Here is a 20,792-nt window from a genome sequence, read left to right as displayed (position 1 = left end):
CCAGTGAGTCTGACTTGATATAAGACAGTTCCTTCTGTTCCTAATGTCTCCATGCTTCCTTTCCTCCATCTAGAACGTTGTCTGCACCGCTGAACTCAAGTGGTATCCTCATCCTGCACTGATCCACTGCATCAAGGGTTGTGAGGTGAGCATCCATGAGCCAACTCTTGCATATGTGTGCATGTGTGTGTTAAACCAAGCAATACTAAGAAGAAGAAGAGGAGGAGGAGTTTGGATTTGATATCCTGATTTATCACTACCCTAAGGAGTCTCAAAGCAGTTAACAACCTCCTTTCCCTTCCACCCCCACAACAAACACTCTGTGAGGTGAGTGGGGCTGAGAGACTTCAGAGAAGTGTGACTAGCCCAAGGTCACCCAGCAGCTGCATGTGGAGGAGCGGGGAATCAAACCCAGTTCACCAGATTACGAGTCCACTGCTCTTAACCACTACAACATGCTGGCTCACTAATTAATAAGATGCATCAGCTGATTGTGGAGTTTTGTGGATCCCCTTGAAGCATGCTCCACAATATCTCTGAAGGCAACCCACCCCCAAAGTGTAATCTGACCTTAAATGATGTCAAACTTTGCCTGCAAGGGGTTCGGGAGATAAGAATCTGACCAACTGGGCAGATCCAGCTCCCTATCCCTGTCCTAGCAAGAGGAATTCATTGTTCCTATTGAAACGCTGTTGAGTACACAGTGCACTTTGCATGAGGCTACCCTTGTATGTGATCTAGAAGCTGCAGCTATAGCAGAATGTGGTGGCCAGGCAGCTCGCAGGAGCAAGCTACTGGGCACATGTTACTTGCCAGCTGAGAGAGCTGCACTGGTTGCCAGTTTGCTACTGGACCAAGTTCGAGCTCCTTGAGTTAGTTCCTTGTGTCTGAAATTGGAGATCAGGCATTGGGGTGAGGGAAGGAGCAGCTGTGGAGATCAAATGGGTGGGGAGAGGAGAGAAAGCGGAGCCACTCCAACACATGGTTTGAGGGGGAGGCGATGGGGATGGGGGACCATCAAGCTAGGGCAGCCAGTGGTGGCAGCCAGCAAAGTTGGAAGTCCACTGTGGCTGCTACTGCTGCTTTCCTGCTGACTGAGAATACAGTGGTACCTCGCAAGACGAAATTAATTCGTTCCGCAAGTTTTTTCTTCTTGCGAGTTTTTTGTCTTGCGAAGCACGGTTTCCCATAGGAATGCATTGAAAATCAATTAATGCGTTCCTATGGAGACCGCCTTCAGACCAGGTCTGGGGACAGTCTGTCCCCGGACCTCTTCCGAAGGCTGGCGGGGGGAGAAGGACTTTTCTCCCCACCACCAGCCTTCAGAAGAGTTCCCGCAGGGCTGCCTAGGCTGCGGATAGCAGCCTGCTGCCCCGCGCGAGGGGCGCTCTGAAGCAGAGCGCCCCTCATGCGGGGCAGACATCTGCAGCTTGGGGAGCCCTGCAGGAGTTCCCCTTGAAGTATGGGCGATACTGTTCTCTGTCAGTGTGAGGGGAAGGCAGCACATTGCAGTTGGCTGCCCTGGTCTCCCTCAGCATGAGGGAAGGCAGCTAAGATCAGCAGTTTTCCACAGAGATCATCATGTGATATTGGCAGTGCCTTGAAATCGGCTGCTCTGCTCTCTTCTTAACCTGAAACTGTTCTTAACTTGAAGCACCACTTTAGCTAATGGGGCTCCTGCTGTCGCCATGCCACCGCTGCACAATTTCTGTTCTCATCCTGAAGCAAAGTTCCTAACCCGAGGTCCTATTTCTGGGTTAGCAGAGTCTGTAACCTGAAGCGTCTGTAACCCGAGGTACCACTGTATTGCTGAGTCAAAATCGTTATCGTGTTGCGATTTCAAAACCGATTTTGGCCAATATATTGAAAAATTGCACAGTGCTAAAACAGACCATAAAATATTACAATGCAAAAATGACAAAAAAATAGTTGGGGAGGAGGCAAGGGATGGCGCCACAGACCCCCTAGTGCGTTCCACAAACCCCGAGGAGTTCCTGGACCCCTAATTGGGAACTACTGGTCTAGAGTTTAAGACATTCCTAATCCTACCTGGAGATCTCAAGGATTGAACCTAGGGCCTTCTGCATGCAAATCAGATGCTCTACCACTGAGCTATGACCTTTTGCCTAATAATAAATTAAGACTCCGGCCTTCAGAGCTGATTTTAAATAAGAACATAGAGAGCTGCCATTCACTGTCAGACCATATAGCTCAGTATTGTGGCTCTCCAGGGTTTCAGATAGGAGGCATCCCAAGCCCTACCTGGAGATGCCAAGAGTTGGAACTTTCAGTGTGCAAAGCAGGTGTTCCACCATTGAGCTACAGCCTTTCCCCAAAATCCAGTGTCTTCAAAAACCTTAAACTCTTAAAAAATAACCCCCACTGTTTCTCTTTTCTTTATTACCTCTTCTCACCTTAGAGCTTTCTGGTGACACTTACATCACTCATTTCACACTTTTCCTTGAACTAAAAATTACCTGCAACAAATTCCAGTCCCCCCTTTAGAGAAAAGACCACGTATATAGGAAGCAGAGGATTGAAAAGAAAGGGAGGAAGAGATGAAAGAGAATCTTAATACCTATGATTAGAAGTTGTCTCACTGCTCCATTAATAGATCTGTGTTTACGCTTTGCACTTAACTCATCTCCTTGAAATTAGCTCACTCGCTCTTGAGGTGTGTATGTGCATACAGGCATAGTTTTGGCCAAGACGTGTTATTTTCACTCCCTGGTACAGCTACAAGATTTGATTAAGGGTGTGTGTGTGAATTTTCCAGTAGGTCTCCTATGTTTGCTTAAAGTCATTGCAAAGCTACAGAAAAGGGATGAGGGTATGAGAGATGGAGCTCTGAGCACCTTGGAGGAAGGCAAACAACAACCACACAACAATGTGCAATCAAAAGATGCCAAGGTGTATACATGTGAATGTATTCAAATGATCCTCCTAGCCAGTCTTCCCCAAGCTGCTGCCCTTCAGATGTTTTCAGACTACAACTTCCATCATCTGTGACCATCAGTCATGCTGGCTGGGTGTTATAGGAGCGGTTGACTGACATCATCTGTAAGGAACCAGCTTGGGGAAGTCTGGTTATTTTCTCCCTGCACTGTTAGAGGCAGCAAACCTCTGAATGCCCATTGCTGGGAATCACCAATGGGGAAAGCACTGTTGTACTCAAGTCCTGCTTGTGAACCTCCCAGAGGCATCTGGGTGACCCGTGTGAGAACACGATGCTGGACTAGATGGGCCTGTGGAAGAGTTTTGTTGCTGTTTCAATTTCTCTTCTACTTTACAGTGGTACCTTGGGTTAAGAACTTAATTCATTTTGGAGGTCCGTTCTTAACCTGAAACTGTTCTTAACCTGAAGGACCACTTTAGCTAATGGGGCCTCCCACTGCCGCTGCACTGCCACCGCACGATTTCTGTTCTCATCCTGAAGCAAAGTTCTTAACCCGAGGTACTATTTTTGGGTTAGCAGAGTCTGTAACCTGAAGCGTCTGTAACCTGAAGAGTATGTAACCTGAGGTACCACTGTATTGTGTTGCTGTACAGTGCCATAGAGTCCATCAATGAATAAAGAGGAATTTAGAAATTTACAATGAGCAAGCTGACAGCTCTCCTGTCATGGTACTCAATGAAGGGCATTGATGCTCCCCTCTAGCCCCTCAAGGGCAGGTTTACGTATGGAGAGAGGAATAACTGTGATTTAAAAACTTATGGGGTCTAAAATGTTTCACAGTGTCCCCTTGAAATATTTATGAGCTTGACCTTGGCTCCACAGAAAGGAAAGAGTGCCAAAATGTCCTCACTGATTGTTCTTCAGATGTCCCTATGTTTTATTTCTCCTGCTATTAAAAAACAAAACAAAACAAAACCCCACACAATTAATTAGCTGCAAAGAAAACAAGGGCTGCTTTTAGCTCCCTACTTCATTTTCCAGAGACAGTTTCTTCTTCCGAAAGGACAGTGTGTATCTCCATCTAGGATTAGCAGAACAGGAGAGCCCTAATGGTCACATAATGGGAACTGTGGGATGCAATTAAGTGACCCCCACCTGCAAAAACAGCAGCAGGCAAGACAGTTTCATGGGGAAACAATGAAATGGTGTGATTTTTGTGCAAGCAGCCAACTGTGTTGTAAGTGCGTAAGAAGAGCCCTGCTTCTGGATCAGGCCAAAGATCCATCTAGCCTAGCATTGTGTCCTCACTAGGTCAGCCAGGTGCCCCAGTGAGATGCCTGCAAGTAGGACCTGAGCACAACAGCGCTTTCCCCACCTTTGAATGCTAGTAAATGGCATTCAGAGGCATACTGCCTCCAACTTTGGACATGGAACCTCATTATAGCTAGTAGTTATTGAAAGTCTGCTCCTCCTTGTATTTGTCCAATCCACTTTACAAGCCACCCAAGTTGGTGGTCACCTACTGCATCTTGTGGGAGTGAATTGCACGGTTTAAGTACGTGCCGTTCAAAAGTGGAATTTGGAAGTCAGAACCCATCAGCCATTCAAAGGCAACTTCAAGCCCTGCTTGGCTGGGCGTGGATTTACCTTTGTGGCACAGCATGCTGCATGTCACAGGAGAGGTGAAATGAATCACCGGTTGTAATAGTGACACCAGGTAATTGACCAATAGGCCTTGTCCATCAGCCAGAAGGCCTGCTGGGGTATAAGTGCTGTTGTGCCCAGGTCTTGTTTGTAGGCTTCCCATTGGGTCATCTAGCTGGCCACTGTGAGAGCAGGATGCCGGAGGGTCTGGGCCATTGGTCTGATCCAGCAGGGTTCTTGGATTCTTAAACGCATGGTATAGGTTGCGTTGTTATTATTATTATTATTATTATTATTATTATTATTATTATTATTATTGTCTCAATTTGGCTTTTTTCTTTCAGCCTTTTATGGGAGACAACTATTGTGATGGGAACAATAACCGAGCCTTTTGCAACTATGATGGTGGGGACTGTTGTGCCTCAACAGTGAAGACTAAAAAGGTAAGCTGGCACCCTCCTGGTTTTATTGCAGCCCCATATGGAAGAAGAACACTAGAGGGAAGTGTATTGCTGTTACTTCATTAGGGCAGTGTTAGGCAACCTGTGGCCCTCCAGGTTCTATGGAACTACAACTCACATCATATCCCTAGCCACTGGCTGTGCTGGCAGGGGCTGATAGGAGTTAAGAAGGCATCTCAAAGGCTACATGTTCCTCATCTCTGTGTTAGGGATGTCAGTGACAGATTTCTGCAGATAGTTCTGGGTTCAAAGGCATAGCTTGCTTTGTTCAGATGTGCCAGAAAGTACTGGTACATTTGGGGATGTTTTATTTCCTGTGGAACATGCTGCCACTCTTTTTACTTGTTTCTTGTCTTGATGCTGGGCCTTAACTACCATGATGTGTTAGGAGAGCACCAATCAGAGTTAATATTTTAATGGGGTTAAATTACTAGCTCAGTGGTAGAGTGACTGCTTCTCATGCAGAAAGTCCCATGTTGATTCTCCAGCCTCTTCAGGTAGGGCTGGTGGTATCCCCACTCTGAAACTCTGGAGAGTCACAGCTGCCGGTCAGTGTAGATAATGGTCTGACTCTGCATAAGGCAGCTTCCTATGTTCCTAGTAGGTAACTGGCTGATTTCTATCCTGACTCACTTCTGTTGAAATGGAAGAAGCACTGCAACACTAGAATAGAACCTCTCCAAAGTGGAGTACACAGATCTGCCAGAAATTCTTAAAAATATTGGCCGTATTTAAACAATGAAATAAATGCACAAAGTATTGGACAGTTGGTGTTTTTCTGCAAACACTGAGCAATTAGTACAAAGTCGACGTGTTCCCTGGCTAATTCCACTTGTAACAGTGAATCAAAATAGAGGTCAAAATGTACTGTCCAAGTAAAGTAACAAAGCTTTTGGTGAGATGTGAACACATCTGGAGCGGATAGCGGAGTAAAATTATCTATATCAAAATTTATCTACATCAGAGGTAGGCAATGTGGTGCCCTCTGTATCTTTTTGGACTGAAACTCCTATCATTTTTGGCTAATGGTTATGCTGGCCTGGCATGATAAGAGTAGGAGGCCAACAAAATCTTTAGGGCATTATACTGACTATCCCAGATCTGTATATTTGCTCCAAAACAATTGAATTGAATGAATACAAGCACATTAGGAGAACAGAGAGCTGCAATACTGAGCCATACTTTTAGTCCGTCTAGCTCAGGATTGCATAAACTTATTGGCAGTGTTTCAGACAGGAGTCAGTCTCAGCCCTACCTTGAAATGCCCGGGATTGAACCTAGGACCTTCTGCATGCAAAGCAGATGTTCTGCCAACTAAGCTACAATTACCATTTGTTGTTTGATGCTTTTTGTTTCTGCTTGGAAATTGTGATTCAGTTTATGCCCCTCTTTGTAATGTGTGTTGTTCTGTGGCTTCCAAGAGCTTGCAGGTACCTGTTGGGTTTCGGATTCAGACGCTGGGTCATTCGGACAGTGGGGCCCAGCCCTGAGAAATATTTTCCTGTCTGTGATCAGGGGCATCTAACCCATAGACATGAGTGGCTTGGGGCGCCAGGGTGCCAGATTTTGGAGGGCACCACAGGCTGAGTGTCCGGGAAGGAGAGTCAGGGCGTGCTCCCTTCCCCGCTCTGGGGCAGCCCACTCCTCTCCTCTCAGCTACCCATTGGAGTGCACTGCATCCTGCTCAGGGAAGCCCCTTTGTGTCCCCTCCCTCTGGGGCTGCCTGGGCATCTGGTGGGTGCAATTGGGGGCAGGCGCGGCATGGGGTGGGCATGTCTCTCCCGCCCCTCTCTGGCTGCGTTGCTGCCTGCGCGCCTCTCTGTGGAGTCTGCGAGAGAAGGACACTGACAAACTGGAACGTGTCCAGAGGAGGGCAACCAAAATGGTCAAAGGCCTGGAAACGATGCCTTATGAGGAACGGCTAAGGGAGCTGGGCATGTTTAGCCTGGAGAAGAGGAGGTTAAGGGGTGATATGATAGCCATGTTCAAATATATAAAAGGATGTCACATAGAGGAGGGAGAAAGGTTGTTTTCTGCTGCTCCAGAGAAGCGGACACGGAGCAATGGATCCAAACTACAAGAAAGAAGATTCCACCTAAACATTAGGAAGAACTTCCTGACAGTAAGAGCTGTTGGACAGTGGAATTTGCTGCCAAGGAGTGTGGTGGAGTCTCCTTCTTTGGAGGTCTTTAAGCAGAGGCTTGACAACCATATGTCAGGAGTGCTCTGATGGTGTTTCCTGCTTGGCAGGGGGTTGGACTCGATGGCCCTTGTGGTCTCTTCCAACTCTATGATTCTATGATTCTAGGAGCAGGGAAGCACCCTGTGCAATTCCAGCACCGAGCAAGGAAGGGAGGCTGTCTGGGCTGCGATCCGGGCGCCTCTTACTTACATGCAGGACCGAGCGCGTGTCAGACCATGTGATGTAAACGAGCTGGACCGAAGTCCCCCCCCTTAAAAAAGGTTGACAACTCTGGGAAACGGGGGGGGGTGCAGATATTTGCATCACGGTGCCAGATATGCTTAAGACGGCCCTGTCTGCGACCCTTGACTGTAAAGCAGATTCTTGCCATCGTTTGCTGAAATAGAGTAACCCCACCTGCATCCTTGCTTTGCCCTTTGAGGTACTTTGCCAGTGGAATGTTAAAATGGTATGTTCCAAAAGGGGGAGAAGAATGAAAGGCAAGAGAAAGGAGGGCGTTATGTATCAAAATACTCTGACTGCTTTGTCTTCCAAGCATGATTGTGCCACCTTCACAAAAACAAGCCTAGAATGAACTTGTATGTGAAGGCCAGACTAAGGAAAGTGGAGGGGGAAAAGAAAGGAAGGGCATGAGAGAGGAATTTAATAAAGTTTGCATATTTAAATATGAATCTGCTAAATTTGCACTTTCTGAAACAACATGCACACCAGAACATAGCCACCTTTCAAAATTTACACTTCTCCAAATTTTGCAATGCAGTTTCCCACCCCAATAATATGTGCAGAAATGCATATAACCAAAGTAAAATGCACATAAAAGATACAGACACTTGGGAAAACAAAGTAGAAAAATTCACTATAGCTAGGGAAATTGTCTTGCAAAAATGTGTCTATTAGACAAAATTGCATTGAAAATGTGTCTCTTAGGAGAAAATTGCAGTAAAATGCTGACAAATTTTCACAAGGACTTATTACAACCTGAAGTGGAGACCTGAACTTAATACTGGAAAACAAAGAAACTGAAATGGATGGTTTGCCTATCCCTAGCAGTTTGCAAAGGTTTTTCAAGATACACGCTCCTATGAACCAGGCAGGCTGTCTTGCTAGTTCAGCAGGAAGGCAGTGTGTAGCCAGCCAGCAGAATGAACATGTTAATCTACTGAGCCGCTTGCCCTGCAATTGACCTGGGAGCGTCTTTGAGGCTCAACAAAGAGTGTTCCATCCAGCCTTTCCTAACTAATGGCAGGGAATGGGGCCTTCTTCTAGGGATCCAGAGGGGATAAGGTCCTCCATTAAGGACAAACAAAATCCTATTTCCTTTTAATGTCTGCGACCTCCTGACCCTCCCAAGATTCCCAGCTCCCTCATAGCTTCAATGCTTAGTGAAGCTTTCTACCTTCTTATTTTCTCCACTGCATAACAATTGTAAAGGGAGACAAATGCTTTAGAACAGCAGAACTACACTGTTAAATTGAGCAAGCAAGCCAGCAATTGTGTTTGTGTGTGTGTATTGATGGTGGAGGCATTAACTACATACCTCTAGGGTGATTGTTGACCAGAAAGGGTTGGATTTTGCAGACATATTTGCAAATCATTTGGTACCTGTTTATTTATTGTATTTATTGGTTTTCTGCAAAGTTATAAGCAGAGCAGTGCGCGCTCTCTCTCTCAACATTTATTTGTATACTACCTAATCAAAAAGAATAAACAGATAAAAGACCTCTAAGCGGTTCACATAAAATAATCTAAAACATCAAACTCTTAGAACAAGTGGACATAAAAAAATTATCAAAATATATAAAAAGCTGAAATACATTGGGCAGCAACCAAAGGAATATAGCCCAGTCCTCTGCTAAAATGAATATCAGACAACTACATTTCAGTTTCACATCTAAACACAGATGTTGGAAAGTGTATGGTAACTAGGAGATGATATATTAGTTAGATATTATCCTTCCTTACTCAGGTTTGTGAGTACAGCAGAGTACATCCCTTTGCAGCGGAATAGGAAGCTGTTGATTCAGCTGGTTACAGCCCTTTTGATGAAGCAACCAGGATGCCTTGGTGCAGCCTGGAATCTTCCAGGTATTTCCCCCTTTTAGCCCACTTAAAACAATAACAACACACAAAGAAGTCTTTTTAGAATAAAATAGCGTTTACTCACAGATCACATTCAGTAGCAATCTGGAGGTACATTTGTGTGTGTATAGGATGATGGCGTCAGAAGCAGTGGTAGAAAATGCATGATGAAGGCAAACGAGCAAGATGGAGTAAGAGAGAGAGACATACAGGACCAGCCCTTCTTATAAGTTACGCACATCTCACCCAGGAGGAGTGGCTCCTGCAAGTTTGACAGGAAGTTCTCCCTGTTGGATCCACATTCCACTGTGTGCCCATTCTAGCAAACAGGACTTTGCTGCTCTTTCTGGATATCCCTCAAAAGAGGAAGCCTGTTGTATCACCTCTGAATCCCAGTTGCTGCGAATTGCACATGGCGAGAGCACTTTTGCACTTGTGTCCCACTTGTAGGCTTCCCATTGGGGCATCTAGTGGGCTGCTGTGAGCAGAGGATGCTAGACAAGATAGACCTTTGGCCTGATCCAGCAGCTAGACTATTCATATTCATATTCTTATTCTTGTTTATGTTATTTGTGAATGGCAGTGGTCACCTTCTTTCTCCCTAAAGGTCAGGCGGTTCTTGGTCACTGTGGCCACAATTCCTTATCAAATATTCCAGGATTCTCAACTCACCATGACATATCTTTCCACTGCAGTTTTCTTCATAGGGTTTCCTGCCCACCGCAAGTGGAGTTGGGGGGGGGAATTATAGGTTGTAATAGTGGACTGTTTTTTCATTACATTATTAAGATCCAGGATAAGCATCACAGCACTTTTTAAAAAATGACTCAATTCTTTGCTTGTTTTTATATTGATGTGTGCCTCCTAAATATATATATCACACACACACACACACATCCTACTTCCATCATCCCTGACTAGCTAACTCAGAGATCTTGGAGCACAGCATCCTGGTAACATAAGGATGCTTGAATAATGCAGTCTTTGCAAATGCATATGAACATAAGAAGAAGCCTTATACTAAGTCAGACCATTGGTCCACTTAGTTTTGTCTACACTGACTGGCAGTAACTCACAAGGACCTCTCCCAGCCCATCTTAGAGATGCTGAGGATTGAACCTGTGGCCTTCTGCATGCACAGCATATGCTCTACCACTGAGCTATGGTCCTTCCCCAATAGCCATTGGTCCTTCTAACTCCATGTAGTCTACACTGACAGGCAGCTCTCCAGGCTTCCATATCTTGGGTGAGAAACTGATAAAACAATAATGTTCTAGACAAAACACGGTGCCCTTCAGATGATGTTGGACTCCAGTTCCCATCAGCCTTAGCCAGCATGGTCAGTGGTCAGGGGTAGTGAGAGTTAGAATCCAACAATATCTGAAGAGCTACCCCTGCTGTGCTGAAATATGTTTGCACTGGAAGACACAGGCAGCCAACCACTACTGAGCTCTTCCTGTCTGGTGTATAATCTGGCTCTGTGTGTGTGTAACTTCTCTTGCTGGCTGAGAAAATCTGGATTGCTTTTGCTCACCTGCTCTCTCTTTTGTCAGGAGGTTCCATGGCTGGAGCGACCTCTCCTCACAGTCCACATCCGCGAATCATGAATAATGAGCTCATTCTAATTGCAAAAAGATGGGCCTCTGTTGCCTCTGCCAGAACCATTGCTTCCTTAAAGCAAGGATCAGGCCATTGAATTCCACAATATTGCCTCACTACAGACTGGGAGGGGAATATCGTAGCACATGTGCTTTTAGCGATTCCGTTATACATCAGATACACACAGAGTATCAAAGCAATTTGGGGAAAAAGAAATGACCTACATGTTTATTTATTTATAAAAAGAGGCCATTTTAAGTTGTCAGTTCAACAGTCTTTTGGCTGATTCGCAAAACAGGTGCTGATCTTGGAAAGGAAGCACACATTTTAGAGAACCTGACACTGTTTTATCAGAAATGCACATAAACACAAATTGCAGTCTGTTTACAGCAGGAGTGGGGCAAGTCTTTCTTCCATTGAGGGCTACATTCCCTTGGGAGTAATCGGTTAGGCGGATTACATGCTGGAAGTGTGCAAAGCCAGAGCAAAACAAGCAACCCTTCCTCTCTTCAGTCACCCTTCTTTGCTCTTTTTTTCTGATAGTGGAGGGACAGATCTCTGTTACTTGCAGAGGGTTTTCCTCTTTCCCTATTCTTTCCCCATCAGTCTATCTGTTCTGACCCCCCTCTCATCCATCCTTCCCTCTCTCTTTCTCTGGGCGCTCTCCCTACCCATGTGAACTGCAGGCTGACCACTCCTCCTTTAGCAACAAACAAACAAACAAACAAACAAACAAACAAACAAAAAAGGCCAGGGCAGATGGGATTTGACTCAAGCAGTCAACCTGACATGTTTGCATAGTGATAGTGAATACTTGGTAGTGAATAACTGGCAGAACCCAAAGTAAATTTATGGATGTAAGGCTTGGAGAATATGGTTATAGGTTCAGCAGTAGCTGGCAAGTGGGTGCTTACCTGACCTCCTGTCATGGGCATCAGTGTGACTTACTGGTAGGAGGAGGATCAAGGCAGCAACAAGGGTCTGGTGCAAAGGCACCATTGCAAACACCAGGTCAGCTCCACCAGGACACTTGCCATGCCCCAGCCTCACCCCTCCTTCCTCTTCCCAGAATGTTGCCGCGATACTGGTGATGGGAGCTCAGGCGATCACGCCCTTCTCTGCTGATTGCTACTTGCATAGGCATCTGGTTGGCTGGTGTGAGAACAGAGTGCTGGGCAAGGCCCTTTGGTCTGATCCAGCAGGGCTCTTCTGTTGTCCTGATACACAATAAAATAAATCATACTACAATATTTATTCTCACACGGATCCCTACCAGGGGTGCCCAAACTTTTTTCAAAGAGGGCCAGATTTGATGAAGTGAGCATGCGTGAGGGCTGGCCAAAGTTGTTGGCCTTTTTTTAGGAATAACCTTTGGAGGGTTTTACCCCAGGAAATAAACTGCCACAGGGGCCGAATTAGGCCCCCGAAACAGGCTTTGGACACGCCTGTGGCCTACTAAATCTACTGACAATGTCGTTCAGGTTTCCCCCCCCCCCCCCAATATAGGAAAAAGAGGAAGAGAGAAAAATATCCAACAATTTTAGGAATTCCATGGTGCAGAAATGTTCTGGGTCTTGCTTACCCTTAGAAATGCGTAATTTGTGAGCTATTATCTTCAATAGGCAGAGTCCACGTATTCTTATACCACAGCGAGATGTTAAAGTCCTGGAAATTCCACATAATTCCAGCATCCACCTAAGAAGTTCCTTAGTTTAGAAACGTGCTGTTTCATTATCTCATAAGTTTAGAAGGTCAAGTTGTGGGAAGGCTTGGGTGGGGCATTTATTTATTTGTTGGTTTGCTTGCTTTTGGTACTGTATTTCTTTAAAAAAAATTCCATCAAAAGTTTTGATGCCAGAGGGCATTCCCAACATAAGTTGAAGAATATTCTCCTATTGTCGCAACTATGCCAACAATTCTATGGTGCATTTGATCTCCTGTCAGAAAGCTGCAAAAAGTACAATGCCACCCATGCAGAATTTTTAAACGACATTCCCTTAACGTAAGCTGAGGTAGATTTATAGAACTTAGAAGATGATGATGATTTATTAAATTTGTATACTGCCCTGTACCCACAGGTCTCAGAGCAGTTCGCAGGATAAAATCACAATATAAAACCACAAAATACATAATCAAAATAAAAACAACCCAATACACCCCCCCTCCCTGCCAAAACATTTTAAAAGGGCATTGGATGACAATCAACCAAAGTCCTGGTTAAAGAGAATTGTTCTTGCCTGGCACCTAAAGCTGTGTAATAAAGGCGCCATGCAAGCCTTCCCCAGAAGAGCATTCCACAGATGGGGAGCCACTGCAGAGAAGGCCCTTTCTCATGTTGCCACCCTCCAGACCTCTCATGGAGGAGGCACACAAATATATTGCAGTCCACTTAAGAGTCATTTCTTTTCAATTGTAGATTCCTTCTCCCAGGTAAGCTTAAGACCTTCTAATGGTTAAAAAAAGTAAAGGACTCCTGGATGGTTAAGTCCAGTCAAATTCGACTATGTGGTATGGCACTCATCTTCACTTTCAGGCTGAGGGAGCCAGCGTTTGTCCATAGACAGCTTTCCAGGTCATGTGGCAAGCATGACTAAATCACTTCAGGTGCAACAGAACACTGTGATGAGTGGCAGAGCACACGGAAATACCATTTACCTTCCTGACACAGCGGTACCTATTTATCTACTTGTGCTGGTATGCTTTAGAAGTGGTAGGTTGGCAGAAGGTGGGACAGAGCAATGGGAGCTCACCCTGTTGCATGGATTCGAACTGCCGACCTTCTGATCAGCAAGCCCAAGAGGCACAGTGGTTTAAACCACAGAGCTACCCATGTCCACTTCTAACGGTCACATAGATTTATCAAGAAGTTCCATATAAATAACAGATACCAGTCCTCTGTCCCAATGGCCCAGGTGTAATAACAAATCCTCTAGATTTAGTAAGGGATCTAGTAACTTGTGCCTTAAGGGCAGGATAAGCCAATAAACGTCAAAACATATCTGCCCTGGATCTCCTACAGCTAGCCTGACTTGCTCACTAAAAATTTGAACATTTTTGGTACTAAAATCACATAACAAGTTCTTTTTCTCCCAGGATAAAATGATTCTCCTCAGGCTCATATTCCTAACCTGTGGGAGGCAGCCTAATGGCAGCAGTGGTGAATATCTCAAATGCCACCTCCTCCCCTGTAGAACCTATCAGATGTTTAGGGTGGAGGGCACTCTTCATAGTTCTGCTACCCCCAGAAGCTCAGTGTGGTGATGGTGGCACAGGAGAGGTCCTTCTCTGCAGCAGCCTCTAAGTTGTTGTTCTCCCTCCACACAGAAGTGCATTTGGCATCCTTATTGTACAGCTTTCTTCAAATTATGAAGACACATCTTTTTACTCTACTCTTTTGTCACGTGAGATGTATATTTTCAGGAACCACCCTTTATGTGACTGCAAGTTTTTGAAAAAACTGTTTTTAATGTGTTTTAGATTGTAACCCACCTAGAGATTGTGGGGTAAAGTGATGATGAAGAGAAGGACAAGGTCATGATAATAACAGTGGCTTATGTGTTGCTGGTGACACGCTCAAAAATCCATACCATTTGAGCTTTTGTCAAGTGGGAAGGAAAGCACAGTTCATTCTAAGGGCACATCCGTTACCTTGGCTTTTGACAGTTGCAGTATTTTGTTTTGTGGGACCCACCTCTTCATTTGAATTCATACTGTCCTGTTCCATTTGGAACAGTTCTCCTTGTTTTATAATTATAAAACGCTTTGCTTGTTTTCATATCTGTATATTATTCCCAGCCTGGGACCTTATGATGAAGGGTGGGTACAAAATATTGTACGTGGACAAATATGTAGGTGGTCCCAGGTTAAGTCCCCTCCTAATGAGATCTGAGCATGGAGAGCCACTGTCAGTCAAAGTGGACAATACTAAGTGTGCTGGGTCATAATTAACTGGCAGGGCACAAATGTTGCATGTTTAAGTTTCCTAGCATCGTCAGGGAGGATGGGGAATGTCCCCTGCCTTAAGCACCGGAGAGCTGCTCCCAGCCAATGCTTGCAATTCTGAAGTAGACGGACCAATGCTCTGACTCTGTTTAAGGAAGCTTCCTACATTCCTATGCCCAATGTCTCCAAGAGCCCTGGCAAATTGTGATTTTATGCCAGCCTAGGATGGCCACAGCAGTGAAGGGCTATTACCTTCCAGCCCTACTTATAGGTTTCATGGAGGCACCTGATTAGCTGACACTGGAAACAGATTGTGGCTTAGATTGGTTTTAGTGTGCAGCGGGGCTTGGGGGATCTCACCTTCCTCTGGCCTCCTCTGTTGGCGATGAAGCTTCCAGTGCCTATCATATTACTAGACCTTCAGTGTTCCCTCCCTTCTCTCAGCATAATGTTTTCCTCTGTGGTAGGACTTCTGGAATCTTTCCTGTAGAGGATTGAGACACTATGTCGGGAAGGAAAATCCACATGGATTTCAACAGGAAAACTCCTCAAGGAGGAGCTGACCTGAATCGAGTACCCTCCTTGTTCCATGAAGAAGAAGGAGAAAAATCCTCCCTTCTGCGGAGGAACATTGGAACATCCTCGCTGCTGCTGAAACTGCATTGATGCTTCCTAGTCAGTGATTTCCCCAGTAGCTACTTTTGAAGGATCTCCACAGCTTTGAAAGCAGAGCACTACAATGGAAGATCTATCTGGTGCCAGATGGTGGGGAACCAGTTATCTGCGTTGAGATCCTTCCACCCCTGGTGGAAAAGTCTGCCAGGTTGGGGGGGGGACCAGAGGTGACCCAGCCCCCCTCATTCTGCATAATTTGGGTGCAAAGAGAGAGTGGCATGTTGTGAAGAGGCAGGTAGGGACATGCATGGAGAAGGGAGGCGTTGCCTAGCAATGGGATGACACACATATGTATGTGTGGCATGTGCATTCCCAGAAGCATCCATAACAAATGTGTCAGCAGAGAGGACAGATGGGAGGGTCTCCTTACATGACCTGTACCATGGTGAAGAGGAAGAAGAAGAAGAAGAAGAAGAAGAAGAAGAAGAAGAAGAAGAAGAAGAAATTGCCATAGCAGGAGGAAGCCAATGTGTCAACAGGGAGGGAACACACATTTATGCTTGCTAAAAACATCTGAACAGGTTGTGGCATCGTTCAGGAAGGGAAGGGAATTAGGTCATTAACTCTGGCTCAATAAATGGAAAAGACTCTTGGGAATTCATCCCAGGCACCAAAGTCTCTCCACCCCCACCCCAACCCCAGTTTTGCCCTGCTCTTTACTTTATGTAAATTCCTGATGCAATCCACTGAAATCAACTTCCTTTCGCCAAAGCAACACCCAGCTGCTGCTCCAGTTCCTGCCTTCGCTTCTTCGGTTAAAGAGACAGGAAGCTGCTCTTGCATGATAGCCTTCTTCCATTCCTTGCAAGCCCCTCACCCACCCTCACTTGGCAAAATGTGACCTCCTACCCCAAATCCAGAACTCTGCTCACCTGGGAAAGCTGGGCAGGGTCTTGCTCTACCTGATGCAACCTTTATAATACGAGAGAGAGAGAGAGAGAGAGAGAGAGAGAGAGAGAGAGATCCTGTTCACTTTTGAACATTGCAAAATGAAGCCTGGGTCTGATCTGGATGGGATCCTAACTGTTAGGGAGGGCAAGTGTGAGCAGGGTGGGTGGGTTATTGCTAAACCAGTCTACATTGTAAATGCTGGCAGATTATTGCTATTAGCATAGGGGTGTGGAATCTCAGGCCCAGGAGCAAAATGCAGCCTCTCAGGCATGTATATCCAGCCGTTGGAACTCCCCCCCCCCGTAAGCCACACCCCTTTATTGGCCCAGGCACCTCTGTCCAGCCTTTGGGTCATTCCCAGGTCACACTGGCCCAGCTCCTCAACTTAAGTGCTTAAATGTGCCCCTAAACTGAGACAGGGCCTCTTTGGTCACCTGGGTGGAGGGTGGAGGAGGCAGGTGGCAGATATAGAAGCCTCTTAACTTTGTATAGTAGGTTCATAGCATTACAAAAGGCAAGCATCTTCTCAGTTCTGCACCCACTTTTGCTTCTGATCCCACCCAACTCTAGCTATGGACTGCAGAAAAGGTCCCATTCTTGTCCCTGACCCAAATTCATTAGTTTCTGATTTAATGGTCTTCTAAAGGGTAAGCCATGTGGCTCATTTATTGATAGGTCAGTGGCTCAGTTTAACACCATCTCCAGATGGCAGATTTTTGCTGGAGAGATTCAAGTCCATTCTGGATATTGAAGGCTTGCACAGTTAAAGCACATCCTTCTGTCACCCTAGTGCAACAGATCTACTAGATATTCATAAAAATGACTTCTCGTGGTTAGGAATGTGATGGTTGGGAAATGTACTGGAAGAGGCTTGGGGGCAATCTGATGGTTAAAGGGAAGGCATATAAACCCCAAAAGCAAATCAGAATGAATGTTCATTGCCATATAAGCCTTCCTACAAACATATCAGAACAAATCATTGATACAGATAGTGCCAAACCTCTGCAGAACCTTGGTACAAACCAAATCAGGATGAATGGTCTAGGTTGCCTAGAGCTGCCCCAAGTCTTTAAGGCCCATTTGAAAGAGGAAGCCAAGTGTATATCCATCGGGGGGGGGGGGCTTTCCACAAAGATGGTGTCAACACCAAAAAGGCCCTGCCCTGTTGTGCTTTTAGAAATCCTTTTAAGCAGCTTTGCAAATAAGAGTGAGGCACTGATGCCCTATGTTTCTTGGTTTCCTTTGTGCAGGTCATCCCCTTCCCAATGTCCTGTGACATGCAGGGGGATTGTGCTTGTCGGGACCCCAGCGCCCAAGAGCACAGCCGACGGGAGCTTCGCGCCTTCAGCTTTGGATAATACCAAGATGACAGAAGAGAAACCACCTCCAAAGGCTAGGAGAGAGGCATCGTCACTTACCCCATTTTTGTTGGTATTGTGTGTGTTTTTTTCCTCATTTGTTTAAAACAAAACAATTTCAGCTGCTCAACTCAATGGTGTTTCTGCACCAGGGACCTGTAGAACTCAACCAGTCTGCCTTTAATTTCTTTGCCCAAGGAGAACTGAAATTTGGGGTGGGGGTGGGGGTGGAGGGTGGAGGGAGAGGCAGGCTCTTGTATTAAACATATCTTACCTAGCAAGAAGAAGCAAAACAGGAAATGGCAAATAGTTGAGTCAAAAAGGACTTTTTAAAAACAACAACAAAAATGTGCCAGGAGACGAAGGAGGAGGCATCATGGTCTGATGCAATTGTGCATCCACCTCGTTTGAACAATGCGTGGTTCAGTTTGTGGGTTTGTATGTCTTTTGGCTTAAGTCCCTCCTCCTCTTTTGTATGCAGATTAAGGCAAAAAAAACACAACCAAGCCATATATAAATATGTACCTAATATTTATAGAGAAGTTGGTGGGGGTGGGGTGGAGAGAGGGAGAGAGGGAGAGGAGCATGCCACGGCAACAGAAGAAGGAGTGCATTGCCTTGGCTGCCTTCAGTGTTGTACGCTCAGACTCCCTTCATGCTCAATGAGGGTGTGAGAAAAAAGAAGGAAGGAAGGAAAGAAGGAAGGAAGGGAAGGAAGGAAGGAAAGCCAGTAAGCCATTTGGTTTGTTGGGGTTGGGTTGGAAAGAAGATGAGGAGGGGGGAGGAAAAAGAAGAATTGCTCGCCAGCTTGGCAGACAAGGAGAGGGGGCTTCCTGAGATGCTTAAGCCAGTGCTTGAGGGAGAGGATGCATTTCTGTGGCAAAAAGCTGAGGGTCAAGGGGGGTGGGGGTGGCTTCAGCTGCTAAGCTGGGGATGAAGGATGGAAGTCCCACTGCACCACCAATGGGGAACAGAGAAGAAAAGGAAGCGGAAGAACCAAACCTCCATCCTGCTGCTGCTGTTACTCTTGCTGCTGCTATATCCCGTAAAACTGATTCCCTAACTGTGTCAGGAACAGGGTGCTGTTTAACCTCCAAGCAACCAAACAGTCTGCCTTAAACCGCTTTACCGGTTGCCTGTCTTCCAAACCACCTCGGGGTTCCTCCCCACCTTCCCTTCCTCAAGAATGACAAAGAAAAACAAGACACCAATCAGCCCCCAAAACATACCCAACTAAGTTCTCTTCAGAGTAGACCCCCTTGAATTTGATGGCCCTAGCCCACTTAGGTCTGCTCATTTCAGTGGGTTGAATGCGACCAATAACCCTCAAGGCCCAAAATGAAATTTCAGCAGCAAACAAAGCCTCGTGTGGGCATGTGGCTTTTCCATCACCTGATCAGCCTTTGTCCTCCAAATATAAAATCCCTGAGACAATGACCCAACCTGTGACTGAGGAGAGAGAGGTGGGCCTTTCCCAAAGTGATAGAAGCTACCTGGTGCAAGACCCTTGAGCTGTGTGGAACAACCCTTATCAGTATTAACCTCTCGGGCAGGACCCCACAATGCTCCTGCCATTGCCTGTCTAACCTCTTCCACACCATCATATCTGGAGTCAGCTCTTGGTAGCTGCCAGCTTCCCCCCATCCTCTCTCTGTCTCTCAGTCATTGGACTCCATGTGCAATTTTGCTGCTAGAACTCTAAATTCTGCACACAGGGGCCTGGGCTTGTACAACTTCTCCTATCCCTGCAGGGAATCTACAATTCCCTCTGGTGTCTGCCAAAAGAAGCAGCAGCCAAGTTTTAGGTGGTCCGGTGATGGAACAGGCACACAATTTGACTTGTTGCCAGGATTGTTTGCTTGCCATTTTGAAAAAGCAGTAGCCCCATCTTGACATAACTGGATGCCATTATGGGGAAGAGAAACCACAGCACTGGCCACTCATGTGATTCAGCAAACTAGGTTCCCCACATCTATCTTTTGTTTTTCAATTCTAGCAAATTGGCTATTCACAGCCAATGGAAATATTTCAAGTTTAAAAGAACCCTGGTCTTTGCAAACATTAACTGTTGCTAACTGATTCTCAAATTGGACATGCCTGTGCATCAGACATAAACATAAAGTGGTTTAATAGTCCTGCTCTCACCCCTAGGAATTCTGGGAACTTTTAACAAAGAGTTCTCAAAAACACCCAGAACCCAACTGACTTTCCCAGTATTTTTCAGGGGAAGGCATGACAAGGCCATATTAAATGGCATGTGGAGGGAATGTATGTGCAGGCCTGCAGCTCTACCTCTTTCTAAGCAGCTGTGGGGGGGCCTCTGAATTGAATCCTGCTGGTGGCACTTGGGAAAGAAAGGGTCAACCTTTTCCTGCTGCCATGCCATTTACTCAAAACAAATCACCCCCAACACACACACACACACACACAATTCTCAAACTATGGTTTGGAGACATTATTCTCCTCCACCACCATGCAAAATATCATTCTATAGTCCCAAGTCCATCCAGATATAGGTGAAGTTAAGATGAGAATCTTTTCCCATCTGAGAACATCTTTTTAAAAACAAATTCCAGCTGAAATACATAAGGGAGTATGCTTGGGGATGGGCGTGGGGTGTGACTTTAAAAAGGCAAGTGAATTTGATTTGTCAGAAACATTCTTATCCAATAATTTCCTACAGAACTTTATTGTGGCTGTCTCGGCCCCAGTTGCTTTAAAAAGCACCAACTCTGTTCATGAATAAAAATTGGGGGGGGGGGGAGGATTCAGTTTGGTTTGTATTTCAGTGGAAACCTATGTAATTCACACTTCCCCCAAACAATCCACAGGCTAAAATGCTGCTGTCCTTCGGATTTCACACTTCTTTAGAATTTGCAATGCCAAATAATACATGAAAAAAATGCAAATATTCAGAAAAAGTGTGCAGTAAAAACACCACATTGGTAAAAGCAACATAGAAAAAAAGCATTATACTTTTGTGAGCTGATTAAATGCTGTCATGGTATTAAGCAGGATATAAATGTGCAAAATAATAATAACAT

The 20,792-nt window shown here is 45.5% G+C and overlaps 1 protein-coding gene across 1 annotated transcript in view; it reads left to right on the top strand.

The window, feature by feature from the left end:
• Positions 1-19,500, top strand: part of PAPPA (pappalysin 1) — a 243,424-nt gene extending 223,924 nt beyond the window's left edge. Inside the window, exons 20-22 of the mRNA XM_053373806.1 lie at positions 74-145; positions 4,885-4,983; positions 17,641-19,500. Coding sequence (XP_053229781.1) covers positions 74-145; positions 4,885-4,983; positions 17,641-17,748 — 279 coding nt within the window. The 3' untranslated portion in view covers positions 17,749-19,500. The remainder of the gene's footprint in view (positions 1-73; positions 146-4,884; positions 4,984-17,640) is intronic.
• Positions 19,501-20,792: the final 1,292 nt, after the last annotated feature.

This window comes from Podarcis raffonei, chromosome Z (genome assembly GCF_027172205.1).
Source record: "Podarcis raffonei isolate rPodRaf1 chromosome Z, rPodRaf1.pri, whole genome shotgun sequence".
NCBI lineage: Eukaryota > Metazoa > Chordata > Lepidosauria > Squamata > Lacertidae > Podarcis > Podarcis raffonei.
Note: the sequence above shows the minus strand (reverse complement) of the source record. Positions and strands in the feature narration are given on the sequence as shown.